At 40.8% G+C, this 24,649-nt stretch overlaps 3 protein-coding genes across 4 annotated transcripts; 1 reads left to right on the forward strand and 2 right to left on the reverse strand.

Moving 5' to 3' along the window:
• Nucleotides 1-500: 500 nt before the first annotated feature.
• mid1ip1l (MID1 interacting protein 1, like) lies at nucleotides 501-2,966 on the reverse strand. Of its 2 annotated transcripts, none has more exons than XM_080034982.1 (2): nucleotides 2,825-2,966; nucleotides 501-2,401 (listed from the first exon to the last, which is right to left on the reverse strand). In XM_080034982.1, the coding sequence occupies exon 2, from the start codon at nucleotides 2,295-2,297 to the stop codon at nucleotides 1,803-1,805; it is 495 nt and encodes a 164-aa protein (XP_079891108.1). In that variant the 5' UTR covers nucleotides 2,298-2,401; nucleotides 2,825-2,966; the 3' UTR covers nucleotides 501-1,802. The 2 variants fall into 2 exon arrangements, with proteins under 2 accessions (XP_079891108.1, XP_079891109.1); XM_080034983.1 differs by having other exon boundaries at nucleotides 501-2,396; nucleotides 2,825-2,960.
• Nucleotides 2,967-4,652: 1,686 nt separating this feature from the next.
• tspan6 (tetraspanin 6) lies at nucleotides 4,653-11,778 on the reverse strand. Its single transcript, XM_080035128.1, has 8 exons — nucleotides 11,516-11,778; nucleotides 8,105-8,296; nucleotides 7,941-8,015; nucleotides 7,372-7,473; nucleotides 6,954-7,109; nucleotides 6,638-6,721; nucleotides 5,455-5,539; nucleotides 4,653-5,368 (listed from the first exon to the last, which is right to left on the reverse strand). Exons 1-7 carry the CDS (start codon nucleotides 11,600-11,602, stop codon nucleotides 5,471-5,473), a joined length of 765 nt encoding a protein of 254 aa, XP_079891254.1. The 5' UTR covers nucleotides 11,603-11,778; the 3' UTR covers nucleotides 4,653-5,368; nucleotides 5,455-5,470.
• Nucleotides 11,779-14,449: 2,671 nt separating this feature from the next.
• On the forward strand, nucleotides 14,450-24,562 carry srpx2 (sushi-repeat containing protein X-linked 2). Its single transcript, XM_080035918.1, has 10 exons — nucleotides 14,450-14,696; nucleotides 17,104-17,181; nucleotides 17,283-17,474; nucleotides 17,952-18,128; nucleotides 18,485-18,608; nucleotides 18,697-18,818; nucleotides 18,925-19,104; nucleotides 19,227-19,360; nucleotides 19,457-19,578; nucleotides 22,130-24,562. Exons 1-10 carry the CDS (start codon nucleotides 14,651-14,653, stop codon nucleotides 22,308-22,310), a joined length of 1,356 nt encoding a protein of 451 aa, XP_079892044.1. The 5' UTR covers nucleotides 14,450-14,650; the 3' UTR covers nucleotides 22,311-24,562.
• Nucleotides 24,563-24,649: the final 87 nt, after the last annotated feature.

Below are 24,649 nucleotides of genomic sequence, written 5' to 3' on the forward strand. Positions count from 1 at the left end.
TGGCCGGTTTGTTTGACATGGCTACCCTCCACTCGCTTCCTGGATTCCCTTCATCACACTACAACCTCCTAATCATCACCACTGTGCCTTTGAGAGGGGGGGGGGGGGAAACCTTTGCGACCGGATTGGTGGAGCTGTTGCTAAGGGGAGGGTTCACTTACTGATGGATAGATGTGCCAGCTCAACCCACTATGAGCAACATTTAGCAAATTAATGTTTCATACTCAGCCATCATGTGCAATATGACAAAGCTGCACAAATGTGATTGATATCCTTTAAATCTTCTCAAAACTCCTATATAGGTTTTAAAGTTCATGTTCTGTGCCACTTGTTTGCAGGTTTGTCCTAACCCAATAAAGTCTTATCACTTCTGATGGGTCAATGCACTTTACAGCTTTTATAGCCTTACATTATTATGTGAGGATTATATTGACTGTAAAATGTCAGGGCCATTAAATTGAGATGGAAAATGAGTGGACACAAATATTGTTTTGTCTGGAAATGGTGCTTTACCTACTGACATGTTACATGTGAAAGTAGGGACACATTTTATTGCAGTGTTTCAGCTTTTACACAAGATGATCGATAAGAAATTAGATTCAGCTTTTGAATTTAGTTTTTTTCTGAAGGAAAAACACAAGTTGGCTTTATTCTCAATACTGATGCAGAAGTTTGCTTGAAAAGATAAATAATGTAATGTGCCATGTTGTTTATACGCATTACATTGGGACAACACTTGTTTTACAGCACCTTTAAGGGCAAGCAGGCTGCATGATATTATATGAAAAGGTGTTAAACACATTGAACGTGCTTTGCCAAAGTGCACAGCCATCCATATGCATTAAACGGTTTTAATCAACCAATTCTGACTTTCCCTAGGTGAAGCCTCAGCGAAGAACCTCTAAATCCCTCAACACAAACATTACAAAGTTGCTGAACTACATTAAACAGTTGGTCAAGTTGCTTTTGTACAAACGTCAAGAACTAAAACAGGAAGAGACAAACACCTCCAACATCCTTCCTGTTAGCAGCAGTGATCAACAGGAAGCAAACGTCAAGTTTCCAATTATTTATTTAGTTTACAGCATTTCTGCATCAATATAAAATTGTTTTTTGAAATAGCCAAGGACAAAGAAATTTACCATTTCATCATGAGCACCTTGAGGAACCATTTAAGCCATCAGACAATAGAGAGTAACTGAACAGGGCATGAAGGTATACAAAAAGTCAAGGCACGCCACGTTACAGTAAAACTAAGTGGAACGTTTTTAAACCTCAGCAGGTAAGAGCCCTTCAGCTCAGCATAAAAAGATTTTAATTTACTTTACAGGAGGGACAGAACAACCAGCATTCAATTTCTCCTACAGTCAGAACCTTCTTTTATTCACAATCTGGTGACAAATGTATGTTCAAATGTTAAATGAAAAAGACAAAAGAAATTAAAAGTGGGCGGAGGGCAGGTTTCTGCATAAACCATAGCTGTGCTTCATCCGGACTTGGGTACAGATTCAGTAAACCTCCACCAGAGCACAAAGTAAACCTCTGCCACTCTGAAATAGGTAGAGGGATATGTGCAGGCATCACTGGTTTCAGATATGTTTGGTGGTGGCGGGAAAGAACAGGGAAGTTGGAGTGTAGCTATTCAGGAGTGAGAGAAGTCAGAGTGGTTACCCTGGTCAGTTCACTGTCCATTGAGATCTATTAGGAAGAGGTGGGGCCCTTTCTCAACACATCCCATTGTGCAAGTCAAGCAGTTCAGGGAGTAGGGGAAAAAAAAAAAAAAAAAAAAAAAGTAGTGACTTCTATCTCATGAAGTTTCCGCCTCCAATTTCTCTCTTGTAGCGGTTCGTGAGGTGGTCGGCCTGCAGCGTGAGCTTGCACAGAACTCCAAACAGTCCACGGAGGTGATAGTGAAACTGATGCTCCAAGTCCGAGTTGTCGTCCAGCGGCAGGTCCCCGGTGACCGGCTGCTGCTCCTCCTGCTTGACTGCCATCTCTAGGAAGCTGGCGCCGCTGCTCATCTCCTTCTTCAGCAGGCCCCACTCCATGTCGTTCTTTATGGACTTGAGGAGCAGGTAGTGCTCGTACATGTCCCTCTGCTTGTTGGGCTCGTCATCCTTGTTGTTGTTGTTGTGCTCCACCTCAGCTGCGGCTGCCTGCTCCTCCAGAGGCACGTCTCGCAGCAGGTTGGGCACCATGATGGTCTCGTCCATGTTGTTGGCTGCGGCGATGAAGCGGTGCATGACGTTGATGAGCGAGTGCTTGTTGGTGGCGGGGTCGTTGCTGATCTGCATCATCTTGAAAGGCTTTGTGTGTTGTCGTGGTTACGAGTGCAGAGCTGGGGGATAGTTAACTGGTAAAAATAGGCAGAGCTGAGTGGTGTTCTTAGGAGGTGGCTGATCTGCAAGAGGAAGAGCGGAAACATGAGGATGCAGGAAAAGGTGCACAATGATTGATCTATGACGCAATATTTAAATAAAAACACAGTAGAACAAAATCCAGGCTTGATGCACTTTAAAACGCTTAGCATACACAAAACACACACACACACACACACACACACACTAGAGTACAGCTAGACAGCAGGAAATAAGCTCCCCATGTTTCATCATCTCCCTCGGCTCATCCACAGCACAGGCAGAAACCCACACTACATCTCGACTTCTAGGCAATATGAATCATCACTTTGTTTGGCTGCACATTAGAGCTAGAATCCCATCAATATGACCTTGACTTCCTGATACTAAAACCCTAAAAAAATAAATAAAAGAATCGCCCCTCAAGAGGCCTTCAATGATTTAAAACAAATAGGATGTAGACTAACCTTGAACAACGAGGTATACCCGAGATGATTTTATTTTTCTTGGCGTGTTGGTTTGATAAACCAAGTCTTCTCAGGGCTCTGCACTCCACCCGCCTTGAAGGAAACTAAAATTTTCCCCGGCTAGCGGAAGCTGATCCGTTGGTTTTATACTAGAGAAGCCGGCTAGGGGTGGGGGACAAAGAAGCAAGAAATAACGCCCGCCCTCATTGGATTTCGCTCTGTTCTAGCAAGCCAATTGGACAGCCCGGAGGATGCAGGGCGGACTCTCAGAGCATCTGATCCAAAACGGACCAATGAAACACCGGATCACAGCTGCCAGTCTAACGTATTTTTCAAGGGATCGTAATTAGCTGCACCCTATTTACTTCACCTCTTCCCAGGCCGTTTGTAGCCTACAGGCAAAACTGAGGCCAGTTTGCACAGTAACAAGTTATGTCAAGTTATGCGTTGTTTTGGCCTCAGTATTCAAACAAAACAAACTTTAAAATGGTCTATTTCCAGTTTCTCTCTTCTCCTGAGTCATTGCATCTGTGTGTTGCTGCCACCTGGTGGTTACATTTGGTCAAGTATTTTCTAAACCTCTGAACAGTAACCATGAAGCATTTTACAACTCGCACTAAGAGGAATATATAAATGTATATAGCCTACAATGCGCAAGTCCAGCACAAGTTGGAATAATTTAAAAGGACATGTTGGTCTTACCGGATGCTGTTAGTTTGAAAACGCTCCACCTCCGTCCGTCCGCCTCTGAAGTGCAAGTGTCGAGCCTGCACGTTCATCGCACACTTAAAACATACAGAAAAGTGATGGCGGGAACAGCACAGGTGTATGCAATGATTGTAATTGCGGACGAAGCGTGGGCGTGTGCTATTCTCTTATTTTCTCCCGTTTGAAAAAAACAACTAAACTAAAACTAAGCTTATGGAGACCCCTATCTTATTACTTGGATCATTACAAAACATCAGCCAACGGTTATAGTCAACAGATGTCTACTGTCTAAAATAACTTGCCACTTTCAGGTTCATTTACATGCGGATTTTAGTGGCATACTGTGTGCTATATCATCGCAGAGAGTAGGCTCGTCCGATCCATAATAAAAAAAAAAGTTGCTAACATTTGGGGGAAAGTGGTTGTGAAGGTGAAGGCTACATACAGTACAAGGGACATGGGACGAGAAATGTCCTGATTTACCTTTAGTATCCTTCATTTAACACATGAGCAAATGAACAGGGTCTTTTGAAGGCCTGTGCAGGAGCTTGATGGAGGTATCATAGGGAGGTATAGAAAATACAACTGGAGGTGTACACCCATGGCATGTTCACAGACGATGCAACGTTGTATCAAAAGTTAAATTACTGACTGCAACATGAAAGTCAGATAACCTTTGTGTAAAACTTGCAAATGTGCACTGGGCTGGCAAACCCCTAAGTATCAGCGCTCTCTCTAGCTGTGGCAGAGCATGATGATTTCAATATGAATATAATTATATAAATCTCACTCAAGATTAGTATAATCTTCATTTGTCTTGAAGTCTGTTCGATCATGACGTTTTATTTTCTGTAAAGTTTTAGGCTAAAAAAACATCTTCTGACTGCACTGCATATATCACCTACTGCTACCAACACTTAACATTCAAATTTAATAAATTATGCATTTGCTAAATTACCACATTGAAAACTTTTCACATTGTTTTTTGTATGAATAACTGATTCACATATCTTGGGAAAATATGTTTATATTTTTACAGCGTGTTTTAAAATGAATGTAGGAGGAGGCATCTGTGGGACAGACATGAGCACACACACACACACACACACACCATTAAAGATACTGGCATACATCTTTATTTTTCTGTCAAGTATTTCACGTACATCCACAAAAGAATAACAATTTAACACTGAAAAAACTGTGATATTAAGTTGTCTGGGTGACCAATTGGCACACATTGAATACACACTTTTTTTTCTTTAAATACTGGCCTTAAGAATAAAGTCCTAACTGTAAATCACAAGGAAGTGATTTCAGGGTTGCAACCTCTTGTCTTATATTCATTCGCACATAAATATTCACTTAGTGTTTAACATTTATCAACTTGTTGTCTAGATGTCATATGCTCAGCTACAGACTAATCTTAACAAAATTACAAAATAAGGCAGCTGTATTAAACAAAGGAACACAAGGAATGGAAACGGTGAGTGAATTACTCATGAGAGCAACAACATCTACGTAATGACATCTTTGATTAATGGAAATCCATAATTAAATCCCAAGAGTGACAAGAATGACAAACGATCTCCGATAACGTCCAGGTCCCTTTCATGTATTGTCATTTTAATCAAACTAAAGCGCAGATAACTTCAACATTATTCCCTTCTGCTCATTGGGCATTGGTCAGACTGAATAAAAGAAGCAGCAGTAAGTGTTTTCCCCTCTCTAAAATAATATCAGCTAAGAGACACACACATGCACATACATACAATAATAAAAATATCACAGGAGAATCTTTCAACGCAGTTTTCATCAGGAGCTGCAGCTATAGGTGACCTGCAAAGATAGCCAGGACACAAGTCAGACAAGGCTGATAGACGTTCTGTGACAATATGTGCCAAGTTGTGTGAAATATGATTTACCTGTGGGAGGTCATCATTAGACCATCTCATACTGGTTATTGGTGATGTATCGAGACAAGCAGCAGGACAGGAATATTCCAATGAGCTGAGTGGAAAACAGAGACACAATCAAAATACACCAAATTAATCATTGCTCTTCTTGCTTTTTTTAACAACCTTTTCTATCAGTTATAAAACTATTTCCTCTGTAACTTAATGGCAGACAACAGCCACGGTCAGGCACAGCTGCACTTAAGATCACATCAGTGCGCTATAAATATCTGTGCACACAAACTATATTTTCACAGAAACAAACAAAAGTGAAAGTTGACATTATTTCTACCTGTGTGTGTGTGATTTGATTCTGCACAGTGGCTATCTGCTTTACCTTTGAACTGCTGCTCTTAGTTTTACAACATGACGGTTGATGGTTATCAACATACTTGTTGTGTTTGTTTTCATACTCATATGTTCTAGGCCAGGGCTATTCAATTAGTTTTGAATGGGGGCCGGTTGGTGGAAATGATCCAAAATGAGGGGCCAGAAAAAAATGGCTAAAATTGATGAGCATCACATCAATAGCTACATATACTGTAAAACACTACAACGACATAGGAGTGCATATATTGTCTTTATTTTATCAAATAGAGTTCACCAGCTTATCAAAAAAATCCCTATTTGATTAACATAGGCTGCCTGTTGTTTAAGTGTTTAACAATCTTATCAGTTCAGTATTCCCGGCTTTCACTGGCTGTGTAAAAGGGGCTACTGTGTGGGTACTGCGGTTGTAGCTCATCTGAAAGGCTCACTGGTGTGCATTTCTGTTGGGGAGTGTCAGTACACAGCCGTAGCCCTGCAGTTTATCATGGTTAAAGTTACTGTTGTAGGCCTTATATATCTCCTCAACGTACAGAATATACCTTTGTAGTCTGGCCTATCATATCATTAGGGAGGGGCCAGGGAATTCCACTGAACCAAACTTTCAAGACCAAACAGATACAAGTCAACACACATTCACACACTGAGGTGAAAAAGGTGAATTTTCGGATGTGGCTAGACTCTCTAGCTGCACACGTCGCTGCATTGCATTCCCAGATTTCAACCATTGAAATATCAGTCAAGCATTTCCATAAACTGACAGGGAACAAGCAGAGGCATTGTCCTGTTTGTTCTACGGATCTACAAAATACAACATGTGCTGTACCTGGAAGAATGCAATCCCAAAAGAGATCCCTGCAATGATTCCCAGGTTGCCTTCCATCACAACGGTCACCAGAGCGAAGCAGCCCTACGGCGGACAAAACAAATAGAAATGTATTGAGAGGCTTTAAAAGCTGTTTACAAAACACAGCTGGACAGTTTCTGAGCAAACCAATTACCCTGTGTGTTCCTAAAAACAAACTTATACTGATTTAAAAATTATACCAATAGAGGAGGTTACGTAAGGTTACACTTTTATTGTCCCTGTGGGGAAATCTGTCTTGGGCCGGGTGCACCTAGGGCCAAGATGGTGAACTCACCGTTGCATACACCTCGCTCTTGGCCTTGTCGAGGTCTTTCAGGGTCTCAGGTGTGCAGTTGGCGTTGTCTATACAGCAGCTGGCAGGGATACCACTCTCCTTAAAGTAATCTGTGTGTTCCCAGTCAGTGTAATTTTTCACTCCGCAGCAGTGCAGCTACATGGGAAAAAAGTTGCAGAGTTCTAGATATAAACATTTTTTGGTAAAAAACCAATAGAGATAAATGTTGGGTCTAACACAGTGAGTGACGTCACTGCAGATGTTTTGCATGACCTATTGGGAAAACACCTGCAGTTATTAAATGTTTGAGACTTAAACCCAGTGACCCACAAAGAGTGGCCGAGCAGCGAGCAGTGAGACACAAACAGAAAGTCAGATAAGAGCAACACCATTGGATAGTGGAAAACCTCCCACTCACATTCCTCTGGATGGCGTCAACTGCTTTGCTCGTGCTGCTGCCGTCCGTCGTATTGTAGTTATCCACAGCAATCTTATAGGCATCCCCTAACTTGGCTTTGATCTGGTGAATTCAAAATAAAACAATAATATATAATTATATATGTTTTAGTGAGTTGATGTGGTCATTTTTTTCTTAAGAATATGAATAGGTGCACTATGTTGTTTCAGAGAAGGGGGATTTGTTTTGATTTGCTGAGCCTGCAGTTAGTTTACAAAACATATTTACTCTAAATGTAATTCTTAGTATTGAATAATTAAATTAAATTAGTTTGAGGCACCTGGAACCAAATGTAAGTCTAGAATATGTTTGTAAACAAAACTGCGGGCCCTGCTGTTGTAAACAACAACGGCGAAACAGTAACTTTTCAGGTAGCTTTCTAAGTTCAAACAGTGTTCCAGGGATCCAATATCCCTGTGACTAAAGTTTGTTTATTCAGTTATGAGAAAAACACCCAGGAACATTTTCACTTCTCTTACACACCCAAATTAACATAGTGCACCTTTAATGTGCGTGGATGAGTTACCAACCTCATGTCTGAAGATAAAGCCAGAGACACCGGCCACGAGCTCAGCAAGGAACACCAAGGTCAAAAACATGGCATACTGTAGGAACCAATGAAAGGGGGAAACAAATTAAACATAGTCACATCGGAAGGGAATATTTCAGGGAACTTACTGGCCCCTCCACTGACCAGTTTGAGCATCCACGGGCTGCCACGGCATGTAGCGAAGCAGCCGAACAGTCCGAAAATAACAATGGTGGCTCCGGTCCCGATAAGGACATATGGTGCGTTGGTGCTGCTTTCATCATCGGCCAGCGAGAGAATGTCCTCCAGGCTCACCTTCCCCCACACGCCCACCGCCAGCAGGATCACGCCTGTCACCTGAAGGAGACAGAGTGGCCAGTTAGCTCAGGCATCAAAGAGCCCAAAAGAGAGACACCAGCAAGTCTCTAGGGCCATCTACTGTATGACACGACAGGCTAAACAAACGTTGGGTATTTACACACAGGTATGATAAAAATAATAATAATCAGCTTTATATCAAATCATAAACTGTTTGAATCATCAAGTCTGCAGAATTTATTTTTTGCTTTCAATGATTTAAATGAATAAACATTAAGAATAAAGTCACGTGTAAGAGCTAAAATATGAACTGAATAAGTAGTAAAATTGTATTTTTTTGTGTCACAGGTTTCATATTTCAATGTTAATGTTTTTTTGCAAATAGAAAAAAACAGGAAGTAAAAGATTTGCAGCTATTTTGATTGTTTTTCAAAACAAAAAATTCTAAACGGGGTGACTGTGGCTCAGGTGGTTAAGCGGGTTGGCCAACGATCCAAGGGTTGGCGGTTCGATCCCCGCCCGGCCACCTGTTTCATGGTTGTTGTGTCCTTGGGCAAGACACTTCACCCACCTTGCCGTGTATGATTGCTGTATGTTTGAGGTGGTGGTTGGAGGGGCCGTTGGCGCTGAATGGCAGCCACGCTTCCGTCAGTCTGCCCCAGGGCAGCTGTGGTTACTGTCGTAGTTTACCACCACCGGTATGACTGTGTGTGAACGAATGGAACCTGGAACCCTGTAAAGCGCTTTGAGTGAAAAGCGCTATATATATCCAATCCATTATTATTATTAAACATTTCCAGCTTCCCAAATGTGAGAATTTTGTTAGAAAACGTTTCTCTTTTTTTGTCAGTAAATTTGATATTTCTGGGGTTTGGACTGTTGGTTGGACAAAACAAAGCTGTCTGAGGACGTCACTTTTGGGCTCTGGGAGCTTGTGATCGCACAGATTTCTGACATTTTGTGGGTAAACACTAGCCTGGTGCTACCAGACCATCGTACTTCATTTCATTTGTACAGAAGGTCTGGCAGTGCTGTAATTGGCAAACGTTCACTCATGGAGGCGGGTGTCTGTTAAAGTTTAAAACTATTGGATCTGCCCAGTGCCACTCTGGATTAGCCAACCAATCGCATAACGTTTGGTCGTCACGTGTGTCATGAGCCGGCTTCTGGCAACTGAAACTGGAGCGCGACTTCGACGTCATCGTTCTCAGCCACTCGCTCTGTTCGCTGATTGGACCGGCTGTCGAATCTCCGGCAAAACTGGGAAATGGGCTGTACACCCAGACTGACTACTGAAGGGAAAATAAAATTTGGCCGGAAGTAGGCGGGCGGGCGGAGCCAGGCTAGGTAAACACATCACACGGATAAAATCAAGAAAATATTTTTCAGATTAGTCGAAATTAAAAACAAGTTGCAGCCGGATATTACTGGAGATGATTTACCTTTTTAAATTTTTTTTGGAAAAACACACCTGGGATGCTGCACTAGCCTCAGCAGCCTGATGTTTATTCAGCTCAGCATCTTTTGCTATATGGCTGCCCACACAAACCATCAGCGTGGTGAGGTGAGGCATCAGCTCAACCAGCCGAGAGAAATAAATGAGCAGATAAAAGCCCTGGCCTGAACTTTGTGTTCCCCAGTAGCAGCAGCAGCCTAAGGTGGTTGTTTGCTTGGTACAAAGATTAACTCGTAGGGAGCGAGGACAGCTGAACGCGTTTCTCGGACAACAACATTATCTCTAAATTCTCCTTACAAGGAATGGGGCTGCAGCTGGCAATTTATTACATGATCAATTATTATGCCGTTATAGTCTTGATTGAACTTTTTTGTTAAATAAAATATCAGAAAGTAGAGATAAACGCTCATTAAAATGTTTAGTTTAGGGTAAAACTGCATTAAATTTAGGTAGGTCAAAACAACACATTTTGACGATGTCGCCTCTGGCTTTAGGAAATTGTACGGCCATTTTCTCACATTTCTGACTTTTTAAGACCAAAAGATGAATGGCCTATGTGATAACTTCACAAAAGGTTCCTGTAAATAATAATGAAAAACGTTGTCCTCATATTAGAAGAAATGGATAGTGTTCATGCTAAACTTCCAATTATTAATTATTCACCAATTTATTGATAGCCCGTCAAGTTTACAGTCAGTGCGCAGATCATTAACAAGAAGCTGCTGGATGAGATCACTTATTAGTATCAAATATGAAAGTTTGACACATCACCTGCTACTAACAGACTTATCTAGCGTTTTTGAAAGGTAAACTTACCTTTTTAAAAGGTAAACTTACCTTTTTAAAAGGTAAACTAACCTTTTTAAAAGGTAAACTAATCTTTTTAAAAGGTAAACTAACCTTTTTAAAAGGTAAACTAACCTTTTTAAAAGGTAAACTAACCTTTTTTGAAAGGTAAACTAACCTTTTTAAAAGGTAAACTAACCTTTTTTGAAAGGTAAACTAACCTTTTTAAAAGGGTAACTACTCTTTTTTTTGTGTACCTTATTGTAAAGTGTTACCAAATCTTTTTCTTAAAAACATGCCAAAAGTTTGTGGTATCAGCTTCTCCAATGAGTCTTTTTGTCTTAAAATTAACTTCTTAACTTCAAACCTATTTTCTTTCGGTGGTTTTTGTTTGCCATTTAATAAACCAAACAAATAATCAAGACAAATAGTGAGAGAAAAAAACATCACATTAGGCCTTTTTGTTAAGAAAAAGGTTGAAAATAAAGTGTGGTTGCATTCTACACAATTAGGCCTAGTCGCCTAGGCTACTGAAAAAAAGAGAAACATTATAGCTGAAGATAGGCTAGGCTAAATGACTGTCAATCGATTAATTGTTGCAGTTTTGTACATAGGCCTATGATTAAATTGGGCAGCAGAACAATTAAAGCCAGGGTGTTAACCTATGAGGGACGATGTGTCACTTCTCATACGTTTTAAGTTGTAGCTAGTTTTTCCTATATCTGACACTTCTTTAACTCAGGGCAGGTTTTTTTAAGGACTGAAAAAGGTTATTAAAAAAGTAAACAAGAACATCTGCACTAACGGTCGATACAAGTGGCTTTTTGTGTCAGCACAAGGCTCCACTTTTTTTTTACTTGCTTATTCAACAGATTTAACTCGTCGTTTAACTCATTTAAGCGTCGTGATTTGAGGAAAATATGTTGTCGGCCTCGTTGGCAGCGCCGCCGCTTCCAGCCCGTTGTTGTTCCCAGACCGTTGTCCCCCATTATGCCCCGTGTCAAGAAACAACTCACCCAGAATATGAGGCTGTAGGAGATGAGGAAGGTCTTCAGGCAGGTGATCACAGGCTTCGTCTGAAGTCTTCGAGACGGCGGCGACATGTTGCTGTTTGGAGACTTCAAACTGGAAAAAGGAGAAAGAAAAGTTCACTTTACGGTTCTCTCGAGGCGAGAGAGGAGAAAAACTTCGAGGATAAATCCACAGGGAGCGAGAGAGAGCAAGACGTAGGGGGAAGTAAGCTATCGTCACAGACCCAGATTCATTTTCCTGAAGGAAAAAACAGTGGCATCATCAGAGCTGCGTCAAGGCAGCGTCACACACATCCGCTTCACGTACAGCTTTCAAAATAAAGCTACATGCACTTTTTTTTAACCCTCCTGTCCTGGGGCCTATTGCATAAAACTAGGATAAGGGATTAACCTAGGATATTTCGGTTATCCTGGCTTGCGTTAGCCATGATCCGGTTGCATAAAAGCGGAGGGACATAAGTTACCCTGGAGATGTATCCTTTACGTTTAGCCTGGTCCCGACCAGGCTAAACGTAAAGGATAAACTTATTCTGTTGCCTGATTGGCTCAGTCAGCTGTCACTCCGATCTGAAGGTGTTTAACAGTTATTCCATGATCTTCCGTGTACTGCTTTATTTTCATTAGCCTGTTTTAAGGTACCACATAAAAGACTGCATTGTCATTTAGTTAAATAGTTCTTATTTTTTATTTATTTAACCTGAACCATTTATAATTAACTTCATTATAATTAGATTAAGATGCAATGATATAAATTATAATAATCTATGATAGTCTGTTCATATTGGAGGCTATATTTATACAATTGATTATCGATGGCAGATGACGTTGCAAGTGTGGGTCAAATAAATTAATTTTGAACTTATAACTATATCGAGGTGCATCTGAAACAAAATTCAATATCAATGAAAAATTCCTTTTTTCTGTAATTGAATTCAAAAAGTGAAACTTAAATATATTCTAGAAATTCATTACACATGAAGTGAAATTAATCTAGAATAAACATACTTTTCAGAAGGTCGACATTTCTATATTATAAATCCTTTTTCTGATTGGTTGTATGTAATATTCTAATATTTTGAGATACTGGATTTTTTATTCCATGATCAATCAATCATCCAAAAAAAGGCCTGACATATTTCACTTCTTGTAATGAATCTATGAAAGTTTCACTTTTTGAATGGACTTTCCATAATATTCAATTTTCTAGATGCACCTGCAGACTGCTCACTGTCAACTATTTTATCATAAAACAATGCAGGGACATCAAGATCAGTCAGCAGAGAATAAATCTGCTGTATGAAATGAACTGCCCCCTGATTTACGGTTTAAACTAGCAAGGCATTGTGGGAAAATGGGCCGTCTTTTCCATTTTTACATCAGTAAATCTGTGTTCGATCTTTGGGTCTACTTCTGAAAGCTGTGGGCTGGCACTTAACAGAATTACTTACACCTGGCTTGACAAAGCAGCCACTTTACATCCTGGATTGGCGTTTATGCAACTGACTAATCCAAAGTGCCCAGGCTAGACTTTGTCAAGGCTGGCTTTGTCAATCATCCTGGATGTCTTTATTCCACTTTTATGCAATAGGCTGCTGTTGTGTTCTAGTCATATTGACACAACATAAGGTTTATAGCCCAATAGTAATTAGTGTAATGTTCCGAAGTATAACTATTTATATTACGCATACATGTAGGCCTACGACTAGAGATGAAATAAACTTGAAAATACAAATTATGATTCAAATTGTTTGTGAGCCTTCTAAACAGATTAGATGAGATTCAACTTCATTGACATTGCACAGTGAGTAGGCCCGCAGAGACAACACAATGCAGTGTAGCATCTAACCAGATGTAGGCCTACAAAAAGCAGTTCGGTGCCCAGGAATTTGCATGTAGGCTACAGTGGAGAATATATATGAGATAAACATTAAGGGCTAAATATGAATATGCCATGACAGGGTATATGAGATGACTGTGACCTGTGCTATATAGACAGTAGCCTACAATATATAGGCCTATTAGCCTAATTAAATTAAAGTCAATATTATATTACAAGATAAAAGTAACAGCAAAGTCAGCAAACTAGTTTATGTAAACAGCGTACATAAGACTTGTATATAATTGGATTAAGTAGCCTAATGATACTCAATATGTGTCTGTTTTAATATAGAAAATATAATACGGTAGCCCTAGTCACAACTTTTATTAAAAAACTAAGCTTTTATTTTGAAGGCAGCAGTGTCTTTTCCGGACTCATGCTGTTTTAGTGCTGCTGCATTTATTTTTTGGTGATGTGACATGTAGGCCTAAAATCAACAGCTGTGTAAATAATATAAGATAAATGTGTGGGGTTGTTTTGCCTATGACTCTGTGTTGCAGCCCTATATCTTTCAGGCTTCCATAGGCCTACATATTTTATTAACCAAGCTGTATGTGGTACACTTTTAGAACAACAACAATTAATGATATCACATATCATTCACCATTGTATTATATTAATCAGGAGATATGTATACATATAAAAACAGGTCACCACTAATTCCAGCATCATGTTAGAGAGAACAATTATCTCTATTAATAATAATAATAAACTTTCTGTTATGTGCTGTTGGAGGGGCGGGGTTTCATAAAGTGGGCATGTCATCATGGTTAGTGGGAGGAAACCTTTTAGTAGCCTCGTTCGACTTGGAGCCGTCTTGCTCAGACCTGCGCAGCTATGACACGCGTCTTGCTGAGCGCACAACAAAAATGCTGCAAAAATGCTGTGCGCTCAGCAAGCCGAGCCTCATAATTGCGCAGGTCTTAGCAAGACGGCGACATCTCAAACGCGGCTACTGTCTATGGAGGAAACGCACAGACTTGAGGGGTCAGACAGCGCCACCAATTGGTGTCTAACTCTGATGATGAACCAGAAGAAAATCTACTTCAGATCTGCGCAGACTTTGAAGGCATCGCCTCTTGTTCTCAACTGGGATAATTAAGAGACGTTTCATAAAAGTGGTTTGGAGACATTCTTCGGAATATTTAAGTTTCTACTTTCGTTTGTGGGAGTCTTCGGAGTTTTTGTGTGGATACACTTTTTTATTTCTTTCCAGTAGTGTCACTTTTGCTTTTTCTGACATGCCCCTCAGCCGCTTTGTTGTCGTGGTTATTTTGTACTTCACAGGTGAGTCCTCGAGTGTGAAGGAGAACCACATCAAAGCATCGTTTTAGTAATGTGCATTGACGGAAAGTAACTAAAGACGATTAGGCTATGTAGGCTACAATTTTGAGGCTTTTCCTTGGAGTTTTTCCCATTTTATGTTTAATATCTGCTCAACTAGGCCACAACTCAGGACGACATATTTCATTTAAACTATTTAAAATATAGGTTATATTAAAAGATAAATTATTATGGATCTAACTACTCAGCAGTATACAAAGTAGTTAAAATAAGCTCCACATTGAGCTGCAACATTAAAGTGATACTTAACATTAATGCACAGCAATAACTTTGATCCAAAAATGTCATATCTTATTCTGAAATGGGCCATTCAGTGCAATCCAATGCTTACTGAGTACTTGAGTAGGCTACTGAGTATATGTTGGTACCTCAAGTATATGTTGATAAGAATATTTTTGTACACTTAAGTACATTGTTTGACGCATGTTATATATGTTTTCAAATATGTTGTTCACTAGAAGATGCTCAAGCCACCCAAACACCATACTCACTTCCCTGCAGTTGTGAAATACCTTCATCCCCGCAGTAATAACAGTAACGCTTGTATTGGATGCAGATGTGCAGAGTTTTGGAGGTTGCTGCATGAATGTCAATGAAGTCCACTCCTTTGTGCAGGAATGAAGAGCTTGGATGCAGCTCTTAACAACATCTCCCAACATGCAACAGGCCAGAATCCAGTCAAGATGGAAAAAAAGAGAAAAAATACATAGTTGCTTTTTCAGGGGATGTGCTGCTTTTTGACCGGTTTAATTACATCTCTGTTTCAATCACTGCCGGTTAATTACTGAGGAGGCCCCCCTGTGGCCCAAGTGTGCTGAATCCTGCATAGATAACCACGTGATCTGAGATTAACCCACAGGCACACATGAGTACAGATGGTAAAGCAGAGTGTTTGAAAGGAAGGCTGGTTATTATCTCACCTTTGTCATTAGAGATACATGAAGCTTTTTTGTCAGACAACACACACAGCTTACTCTATGGCGACTCATTCAAAGCTGCACAGACTCACATGGCTATCAGTGCACGTCTCTGTGGTAAGGTCAGTAAAGTAAGTGGAGCCTGATGCCCAGCATGTGTCAGTGTTTACTCGTTTCAGATCCTTTACTTGGGTAAGTGTGGGCAAAAAAGGTCTTAAATCTGCAGGAAGACAGCCCCAGTGAGTGATATACAGTATAACAAGATTGTTAATTGCGATGCATCAATGTAGAATTAAGCAGTACTTAGATACTTTCCCTCTCTACGGTAGTTTTACATCCATGTAATTAAACAGATTTTTAATTGCCATGTGCATGATGTGATGATCTACTTGGGCCCTGCAGTGCATACGAACTGTCAGATGTGTGATGAGCTCAGCTTGTTTATTTCCTCTGTGACTAATTCTCTGCGAGGGGGACTCAGGAAATATTATTCTGGGGAAGTGTTACCGAGTGGAACACAGGACTCATTATGGGGGCAAAACGCTGACGGTGGATATAATGCACACACCACTGGAGCAATCTGAAGCTACTTCCAGAGAAGGGAAGTTTAATGTGGTGCATCATCATTATGATTAGAATAAAAACGTGGAAAAAGGGAGCTTAATGTTCTCTCTGTGCCAGAAAGCAGAGAGGCTGAGCTGAAGCAAAGGAAGCAACACAGGAACTTTCTTGAGATGGCGGTGGAGGTTGATGAATTGGAAAGTTTGGCACTCAGCTGTAAGCATAGAGCCCCTTTCGGTATTTCAACTTGGATAATGTGCCCGAACCACAACTGCTGAGAAAGAGGCACAGCAGTGAGAAGGATTTATTGTGCGGAAAAACCAATTCAGGAGAAAAATCCAGAATGAAGGTCATCTATCTATAGTATAGTGTTTCTGCTTATTTCGCAAAGAGATGAGTAAGAGGAATGGCCTCCAAATGAGTAATGAAAACCAGCTGTTTGGCCTAATTTGTGGTTATTGTTGATTTAAAAAGGACAGAAAACACTACAGTAAAACGTCCAGCATTCTTCATCTGTGCCCATATCTATTCAGTTCGTCTCTTCCAGAAAACATACAAATCTTTATGCCATTTACAAGATTTCCAGATTTTCTGAGTCTGCTCTCAGGTTCAAAACTTTCAGTCAGCATCACTGATTGCAAACCCAGGTGTCGATGCACTGGCATGCTATTGAGCTAATGTAAGAGGAAACCTAAAAGGATGTTATGGAAAACACATTGTGTAGGCCCTTTGGGAGTGCTTTGCATTGCAAACTACCTCTGTATGACCTTTATATAATTCTTTATGCAGAAGCTTGATGAATCATAGAGTTCGACACGGACATCATAGTGTTTCCACTTGTCTGACTGCTTTTGTGTTTGTTTGTTTTTCAGCCAGCTCTGGAACAATAGTATATGACAGCTACAATGACTTTGCAGAAGAAGACTACGCTCCTCAACTAGACTATAAAGGTGTGTATGGGGAAAAAACACACACTCACAAGGAATGGGTGATGTGTCAAAATATACCATCAGTTATTTTCCATTAGTGATGTCTACTACCTCTACAACAGACCCACACTGGTGTCATTCCCCGGGTCTGACCAATGGGGAAGTGACCTGCCATTCTCCACGAGGCAGGGCCTACAGGAGCACGCTGGGGACCCGTTGTGAGATGAGTTGCGATCGCGGATTCCGACTGCTGGGGAAGAGCTCGATCATGTGCCTCGCCAGCCGACGCTGGTCTGGGACCGCTTTCTGCCGCAGTATGTGGAAGTTGAAATTTTAAAGTTGAAAAAAGACCAACAGATTTGACTAACAAGTCTGTGCAGCCCGCTACACCTTGCTCCTCTGAGTCTTAACCACGTACACCATCCTGCTCCTGTAAAATCTCATTAGTGAACAAAATGTGTATTCATCTGTAGCTGGAAATAGTCCCACAATAGTCCCACAGCAAATGTACTCTTCACTGGTGTTTGAGTCACATTGGCTAAACCCTAGGAAATAATTATGCCTTCCTTGAAAGTATTCATTCATTACAAGGTTGTAAAGGTTTAAGTCTTAAGTATAAATGAATGATCATGTGGGGTGTGTGAACAATAGTCAGGTTTAGATATAAGTCGTATCAAGATAAGGACCAACACTTTTAAGGGATTTGTTTAAATATACAAAACTATAGAGCTAAGTATTGTTTCAACTTGACAATCAACAAACTGTATGTTGACATGGTGACGTTCCCACAGAGATGCGTTGCCCCATGCTGTACCTCATTCCACAAGGAAGATACACCTGCACTTATGGCTTCAATGTGGACTCCAGGTGTGACTTTACCTGCGACCCCGGTTATCGCATCGAGGGGGAACACTCTCGCACCTGTCAGCATGGTGGCTCTTGGAGCGGAGTGCAGCCAGTTTGTGCAGGTAGCCTTCTTACTGTATATCAAGGTATTATCTTGCAGATCAGTGCAAAGCCTACCAGATTTTTTAAACTAATTCATCTTGTGCATGATATGTCAAACTGTCAACACAAGGGTTAACTTATTGCCATAACATGGAACTAAATTCAGGCCATCTGTGCTGCTGTCAGTTTTTTTTAAATTGTTCCTTACAGTCTCACTTTGAGACAAAAACAAAGCACATTTCCTGCTCCTCTGTTCTTTGGAATGAATCCAGTAGTGCTTTCTCTCATTCTTATCTATGTGACTGTTTTGGTCTAAATGAATTTCCTTCCTGCAAAATCTGCAATATTATAATCCGTATCCAACTGTTTATTTCAGATACTGATCCTCCAAAGATCAAGTGTCCTCCGTCCAGATTTAAGTTTGCAGAGCCGGGAAAACTCACTGTTTCGGTGACCTGGGATCCCCCCACTGCGAAAGATACTGCTGATAAATCCCTTGAGTATGTCACTCCCTCATCTGCTTTCCTTTCCAGCTCACTTTGAAGTGGAAGTAAACACTTGGCCTTCACTGTGCTCGTCTCTCCGCAGCGTCATATTAATGGGCCAGGGGCCAGGCACCGACTTCAAAGAGGGAGGGAACATCATCCGCTACAAAGTGTACGATCAAGCCAGGAACAGGGCCATCTGCAAGTTCATTGTACGTGTTGAGGGTAAGCTGGCAACCTTCTTTTGGGATGCATGAAATGAGTTTGAACACCACATGAGACACCATTATAACTATGAGGTTTCTGATTTCTCCTTTCCCACTCTTTCCAGTGAGGAGATGTCCAGAACTCTCTCCACCTCTGCACGGCTACCTTACCTGCTCCTCTGATGGGAATAACTACGGGGCAACCTGTGAATACCACTGTGACGGAGGATACGAGCGGAGGGGCATATCTAGTCGGGTCTGCCTGTACAACCGCAGCTGGGAAGGAAGCCCTGCAGAGTGTGTTGGTGAGTCTTCATCAAAGTGGCAGGCATGCTTTATGAATTGCTAAGTACTCATAATCATAAATATGTGCTGCAATTGAGGTATAAATGCAGGATGTTCTTGTTTGACCCTTGGGTGTTTGTAGCAATGGAGATTAAATCTGACGTAAAGACGGCGTCTGGTCTCCTGGAACAGTTCTATGAAAAGAGGAGGCTGCTTATCCTGTCCGCACCCAACATATCCGACCCAGACTACCAACTGCAGAACATCATGATACAAGTGAGGAAACGTTTAGGTGCCGGTGACTTCACACACAACCCACTTTAAAACTCAACAAGCACTTCAGGATAATTTTTTTTTCTGTGTTTCAACCAGAAATCAGACTGTGGCTTGGATCTGCGACATGTAACCGTGATCGAGCTCCTGGGCTCCCCGCCTCGTGAGACGGGCCGCATTAAAGAGAGTCTGCTAGCCTCTGAAGTCATCGAGGGTTTGAGGTAAAACTGGGAGATATTTTATCACTTGGGTTAAGCAGAAGTTTTGTGGTTAATTCTGCAGAAGTATGGGAGTGAATTTAGTTGAACAATTCCTTTTCTGAAATGGCTTTATACAGTGCCCGGCTCAAAAAAAAAGTCACACACTCCAATATTTCATTGGACCAAGCTTTGATTACTGTGTGCATTCGCCGTAGCATCGTTTTGATAAGCTTATTTTGGTACATAAGGTTGATGAACCAAGACTTGACCAACTGATGCAATCCCAGATCATACTGTACACTGCGCCCACAGGCTTGAACAGTAGGCAGGCATGATGGGAACACCACTTCATCCACTGCACTTCTTACCCTGGTGCGCCCATCACTCTTGAACAGGGTCAAACTGGTCTCATAAGACCACACAATCTATTTCCATTGCTCCAGAGTCCAATCTTTACGCTCCCTAGCTAATCTTAGCATTCATTCAGGTTCGCCTCACTGCCGTGAGTTCTACTGTTTATTTTTTAGGATTGGATTTCGCCAAATGTTTAAGTGATCTTGGATAACGATCATTAAAAAAAAATTCTAACCACATTTCTTCCTTGAAGATGATGGTTTACCACTATCCTTCCAGGTTGTAACAATGCATTGGACAGTTCTTAACCCGATTTTAGTAGTGTGAGTAATCTCCTAAATTTTCTTGCTTGGTGCAGGCCAATAATTTGACCCTTCTGAAAACGGAGCAACAACTTTTCCACGACCCCAGGATATACTGTTTCTTCTGACATGGCTGTCTAAGAAATAGGAAACTATTCATTGCATAAGTTAGGGTTAAATAACTTGTTGCCAGCTAAAACATATTAATCAGTGCAGTTTTTATCCAATGGAGGGCTCTTGCCTATTTGCTGAGTTAAATCCAGGTGGCAACTTCTTTGTCTCATGAACAAGGGGTCTTTTCTCCTCATTCAGTTTTAATGTCAGCAGCCTCCTATTAAAAAACTACCCTCTGTTAGTTTAAAAGGAAACAATATATTGATGCCATGGTCCAAGTAAGGGCATTTTGACTGAATAATATCAAAAGTAAATATCTGGCTTTGGCTCCCAAAATTAATGTGTGAGAGATTCTTTTAAAATCCACCTTTGTGCACTAGACGTAGACACAAGCACAGAGAGACCAATTCATCTGGGAGGAGGCAAATTTGTAGATTTTTTCCACCAACGATGAATTTGAGTAAGGGGCATTACTTACTTTTTCCAGACTGGAAAATCTCTTCCTAAACTTTCAGTCTCCCCACTGGCATTCAAAACCCACAACTGAGTGAGGGCAGCACATTGAGGCAGATTTTTGTAATGTCCTACAAAGCACTATGGGAAATGTAGGCAACCAGACATCATTAGCATAAGAGATGTACCCATACTTCCGTGCTATTTAATATGACAGAAAAATATTTGGGATGTCCCAATACTTTGGGCAAATTCTGTATGCTGAAAAATACCCGGATAACCTACAGTACTACATCCAGTCGTAAATTTCAGTGTGGAATTCAGCTTGCCTTTTTGGCGATTCTGACCCACAATCCACTGCAAAGCGTAAGTTACATCACATTTACTGAGCCTGAGTGAAAACAACCAGCGATCATGCGACGGGAATATGACCAAGAGGCAAGTTCAAGGTGCAATGTTATGATGAAATAAATAAGTAAAAGTATGCCCAAATGGTATGCATACTGCCTGCAAACTACGTAACTTGTATGGTCAGCTGCAGTTTGTAGTATAGTATATATAGCACTGTATACAATATGAAAACAAATAGTATGCAATTTGGAATGCAGGGAAAGTTAGCAACTCACTGCTGAACACAGTTGAGCATTTAGCATCTGCTTAGTTGATGAAAACATAAGCGCTAAAAGAAGGTGAATATTGGACTTAGTTAATTTTTCATCTGGCTGAAAACATTAGCTTAAATGATTTTTTTTTGGCATTTTTTTATGCTTTATTGATAGTGTAGAGACAGAGTTGAAATGGGGCAGAGAGGGGAGTGACATGCAGAGAACGACCGCGGGCTGGAATTGAACCCGGGTCCGCTGCTGGCCGAGGCCCATGGGGGGGGGGGACGCCCTACCAACTGAGCTAAGGGCGCCCCCTTCAAAGCTTAAATTAATTCTTACGTGGCAGCACATCAACATTATCACCTTAGTCGCTTATTCACACTTAACAGATATTAAGCACCATCATTATTCATTTGGATTTATGTTTCTGGCAACTTGATGAATGTAAGTAATATACACCGTTTTTGGTCTCCACCAACTCCTGATGTTTGGTGCAGTAAAGGTAACAAACAACTGGGCTCATCAGGGCTTTTTCCTCTCAAGACAGCTGTAGCATAAACTGCACTACAAGAGCTGTGGGATTTAACTAAAGCAGTAAATTAGCCGATGGCAAAACCAAATCAATACATGCAAATCCATTCACATTACAGCAGTAAGCAGTATAGTAGTAGTAGTAAGTTATATGATATGATTGTGGAGTGTCTCCCTTTGATAATCTGAATGCTGATTTGTGTCTCTTCATAGACATGCGTTCCGAATCTCCAGATCCTACTTCAGCATGGTGCTGCTGGATGCGCTGGGAATGGACCGAGAGCGCTTCATTACCCCAATGGGATCAGAGGAGCTCTTCTCCTACATCGATAACTTCCTGCTGGACGAAGAGGAAAGAGAGAAGCTGGAGAACCACAGAGACTTCTGTGACTGATTTAATAAACCTCTTAGGTTGCCACAGTGATAAACTCATCAGCATTACCAACACGAGATGAGGAAGGACAGACAACCACAAACCAGAGGGACAAGGGGGCAGTTCCACATGTTTAAATGTGATCACTTTACAACTCTGAAGTGCGAGCACTGTTTTACCTAAATCAAAATCATCTGAAAAGGTAGAAAATGGAGCAAAATACAATACATTAGTAAATAAATAAACAGTTTGAACCATAGATTGATCCCTCACCGATTTTGTAAGTTTGCCCACTTACAAAGAAATGAGCGGTCTATAATTTTAAAGCTAGGTTTATTTTAACAGTGATCGACAGGATATCAAAAAGAAAATCCAGAAAATCACATTAAAAAAAATATATTAATTATTTTGCCATTCATTGAGTGAAATAAGTATTTGATCCCCTACCAACCCTAAAGAATGCTGGCTCCCACAGATTAGTCCTCATGCTTTAAAAAGGTACTCCTAATCTCAACTAGTTTCCTGTATAAAACACACCTGTCTCAACTTGTTACCTGTATAAAAGACACCTGTCCACAGAGTCAATAAATCAAGCTCCAACATCTCCATCATGGGCAAGACCAAAGAGCTGTCTAAGGACATCAGGGATAAGATTGTAGACCTGCACAAGGCCGGAATAGACTACAAGACCATTGGCGAGAAGCTGGATGAGAAGGATACAACTGTTGGTGCGATTATTCGAAAATGAAAGAAACCCAAAATGACCATCAATCTCCCTCGGTCTGGGGCTCCATGCAAGATCTCACCTTGTGGGGTATCAATGATCATGAGAAAGGTGAGGGATCAGCCCAGATCTACACGGAAGGAGTTTGTTTATGATCCCAAAGCAGCTGGGACCACAGTCACCAAGAAAACCATTGGTAACACACTTTGCCGTAATGGATTGAGATCCTGTAGTGCCCGTAAGGTCCCACTGCTCAAGAAGGGACATGTACAGAACCGTCTGAAGTTTGCCAATGAACACCTGAACGACTCCGAGAATGCTTGGGAGAAGGTGATGTGGTCAGATTCGAACAAAATCAAGTTCTTTGGTATCATAGTCACTCGCCATGCTTGGAGGAAGAGGAATTCTGACTATGACCCCAAGAACACCATCCCCACAGTCAAGCATTGAGGTTGAAGCATTTGCTTTGGGGTTTTTTCTCTTCTAAGGGGACAGGTGGACTTCACTGCATCAAGGGAACTATGGATGGGGCCATGTACCATGAAATACTGGGTGACAACATCTTTCTCTCAGCCAGGTCCATAAAAATGGGTCATGGATGGGTCTTCCAGCACGCCAATGACCCTAAAAATACAGTAAAGTATTGCTTCTTCTTGAGTGGCTCAAGAAGAAGCACATTAAGGTCATGGAGTGGCCTAGCCAGTCTCCAGACCTTAATCCAATAGATCTGTGGAGGGAGCTGAAGCTCAAGCGACAGCCTCAAACCCTTAAAGATTAGGAGAGAATCTGCAAAGAGGAGTGGTCCAAATATCCTCCTGAGATGTGTGCAAACCTGGTCATCAACTACAAGTCACATCTGACCTCTGTACTTGCCAACAAGGGTTTCTCCACCAAGTACTAAGCAATGTTTTGATAGGGGATCAAATACTTATTTCACTCAATGAAATGCAAAATAATGTATATCTTTTTTTATGTGATTTTCTGGAATTTTCCTTTTGATATTCTGTCTAATCACTGTTAAAATAAACCTAGCATTAAAATTATAGACCGTTCATTTCATTGTAAGCGGGCAAACTTACAAAATCAGTGAGGGATCAAATACTTATTTCCTCCACTGTATAAGCTGTGGATTTGTATTTCTTGTCTAGGAGCCCGTCAGTAAATCCAATATTTAATTGGACCTAAGACCGAAAAGCAACTTCAACGAAAGACAACTCAAGAACACAGTGAAAATATAAGTTTTAGTGTGATAGAGTTGAGATGATCAAGCGTCTTGGTTTAGTCCATTTTTATTGGGTGAACAGAATATTCAAGGCAACCTTTATGGTAAGCATGACTGATCACACGAGTTAAAAATATATATTTATATCTGCAAATAGACTAATTTAATCATTCCAAATAACGATTTTATGCTTCTTACATTAATATCATTTTTAAATTACTGCAGTTATGTAGAATTCAAGGTATTGATGATTCTAAGCGCAATATCTCTGATGCAACACCAGATATTTGTTATATTATCAGTTTATAATAAATTGTTTTCCCCTCATATCAGTGTAATTCTGTGCACAATGATAAAGACAAAAGTAGACCCATAACCATGTTCTGTGCATGATTTTGATTTGCAAAAATATAC

The sequence above is a fragment of the Ammodytes marinus genome (assembly GCF_949987685.1).
Source record: "Ammodytes marinus genome assembly, chromosome: 10".
NCBI lineage: Eukaryota > Metazoa > Chordata > Actinopteri > Uranoscopiformes > Ammodytidae > Ammodytes > Ammodytes marinus.

Coding starts and splice junctions, on each gene's coding strand:
- mid1ip1l (XM_080034982.1), bottom strand. CDS start 2,297: ATGATGCAGATCAGCAACGACCCCGCCACCAACAAGCACTCGCTCATC.
- tspan6 (XM_080035128.1), bottom strand. CDS start 11,602: ATGTCGCCGCCGTCTCGAAGACTTCAGACGAAGCCTGTGATCACCTGC. Junction 8,297..11,515: donor CCTACAGCCTCATATTCTGG/GTGAGTTGTTTC, acceptor TGTCTCCTTCAG/GTGACAGGCGTGATCCTGCT. Junction 5,540..6,637: donor TTGGGATTGCATTCTTCCAG/GTACAGCACATG, acceptor TTTTCCACTCAG/CTCATTGGAATATTCCTGTC.
- srpx2 (XM_080035918.1), top strand. CDS start 14,651: ATGCCCCTCAGCCGCTTTGTTGTCGTGGTTATTTTGTACTTCACAG. Junction 17,475..17,951: donor TGGGACCGCTTTCTGCCGCA/GTATGTGGAAGT, acceptor ACGTTCCCACAG/AGATGCGTTGCCCCATGCTG. Junction 19,105..19,226: donor AAGCCCTGCAGAGTGTGTTG/GTGAGTCTTCAT, acceptor GGGTGTTTGTAG/CAATGGAGATTAAATCTGAC.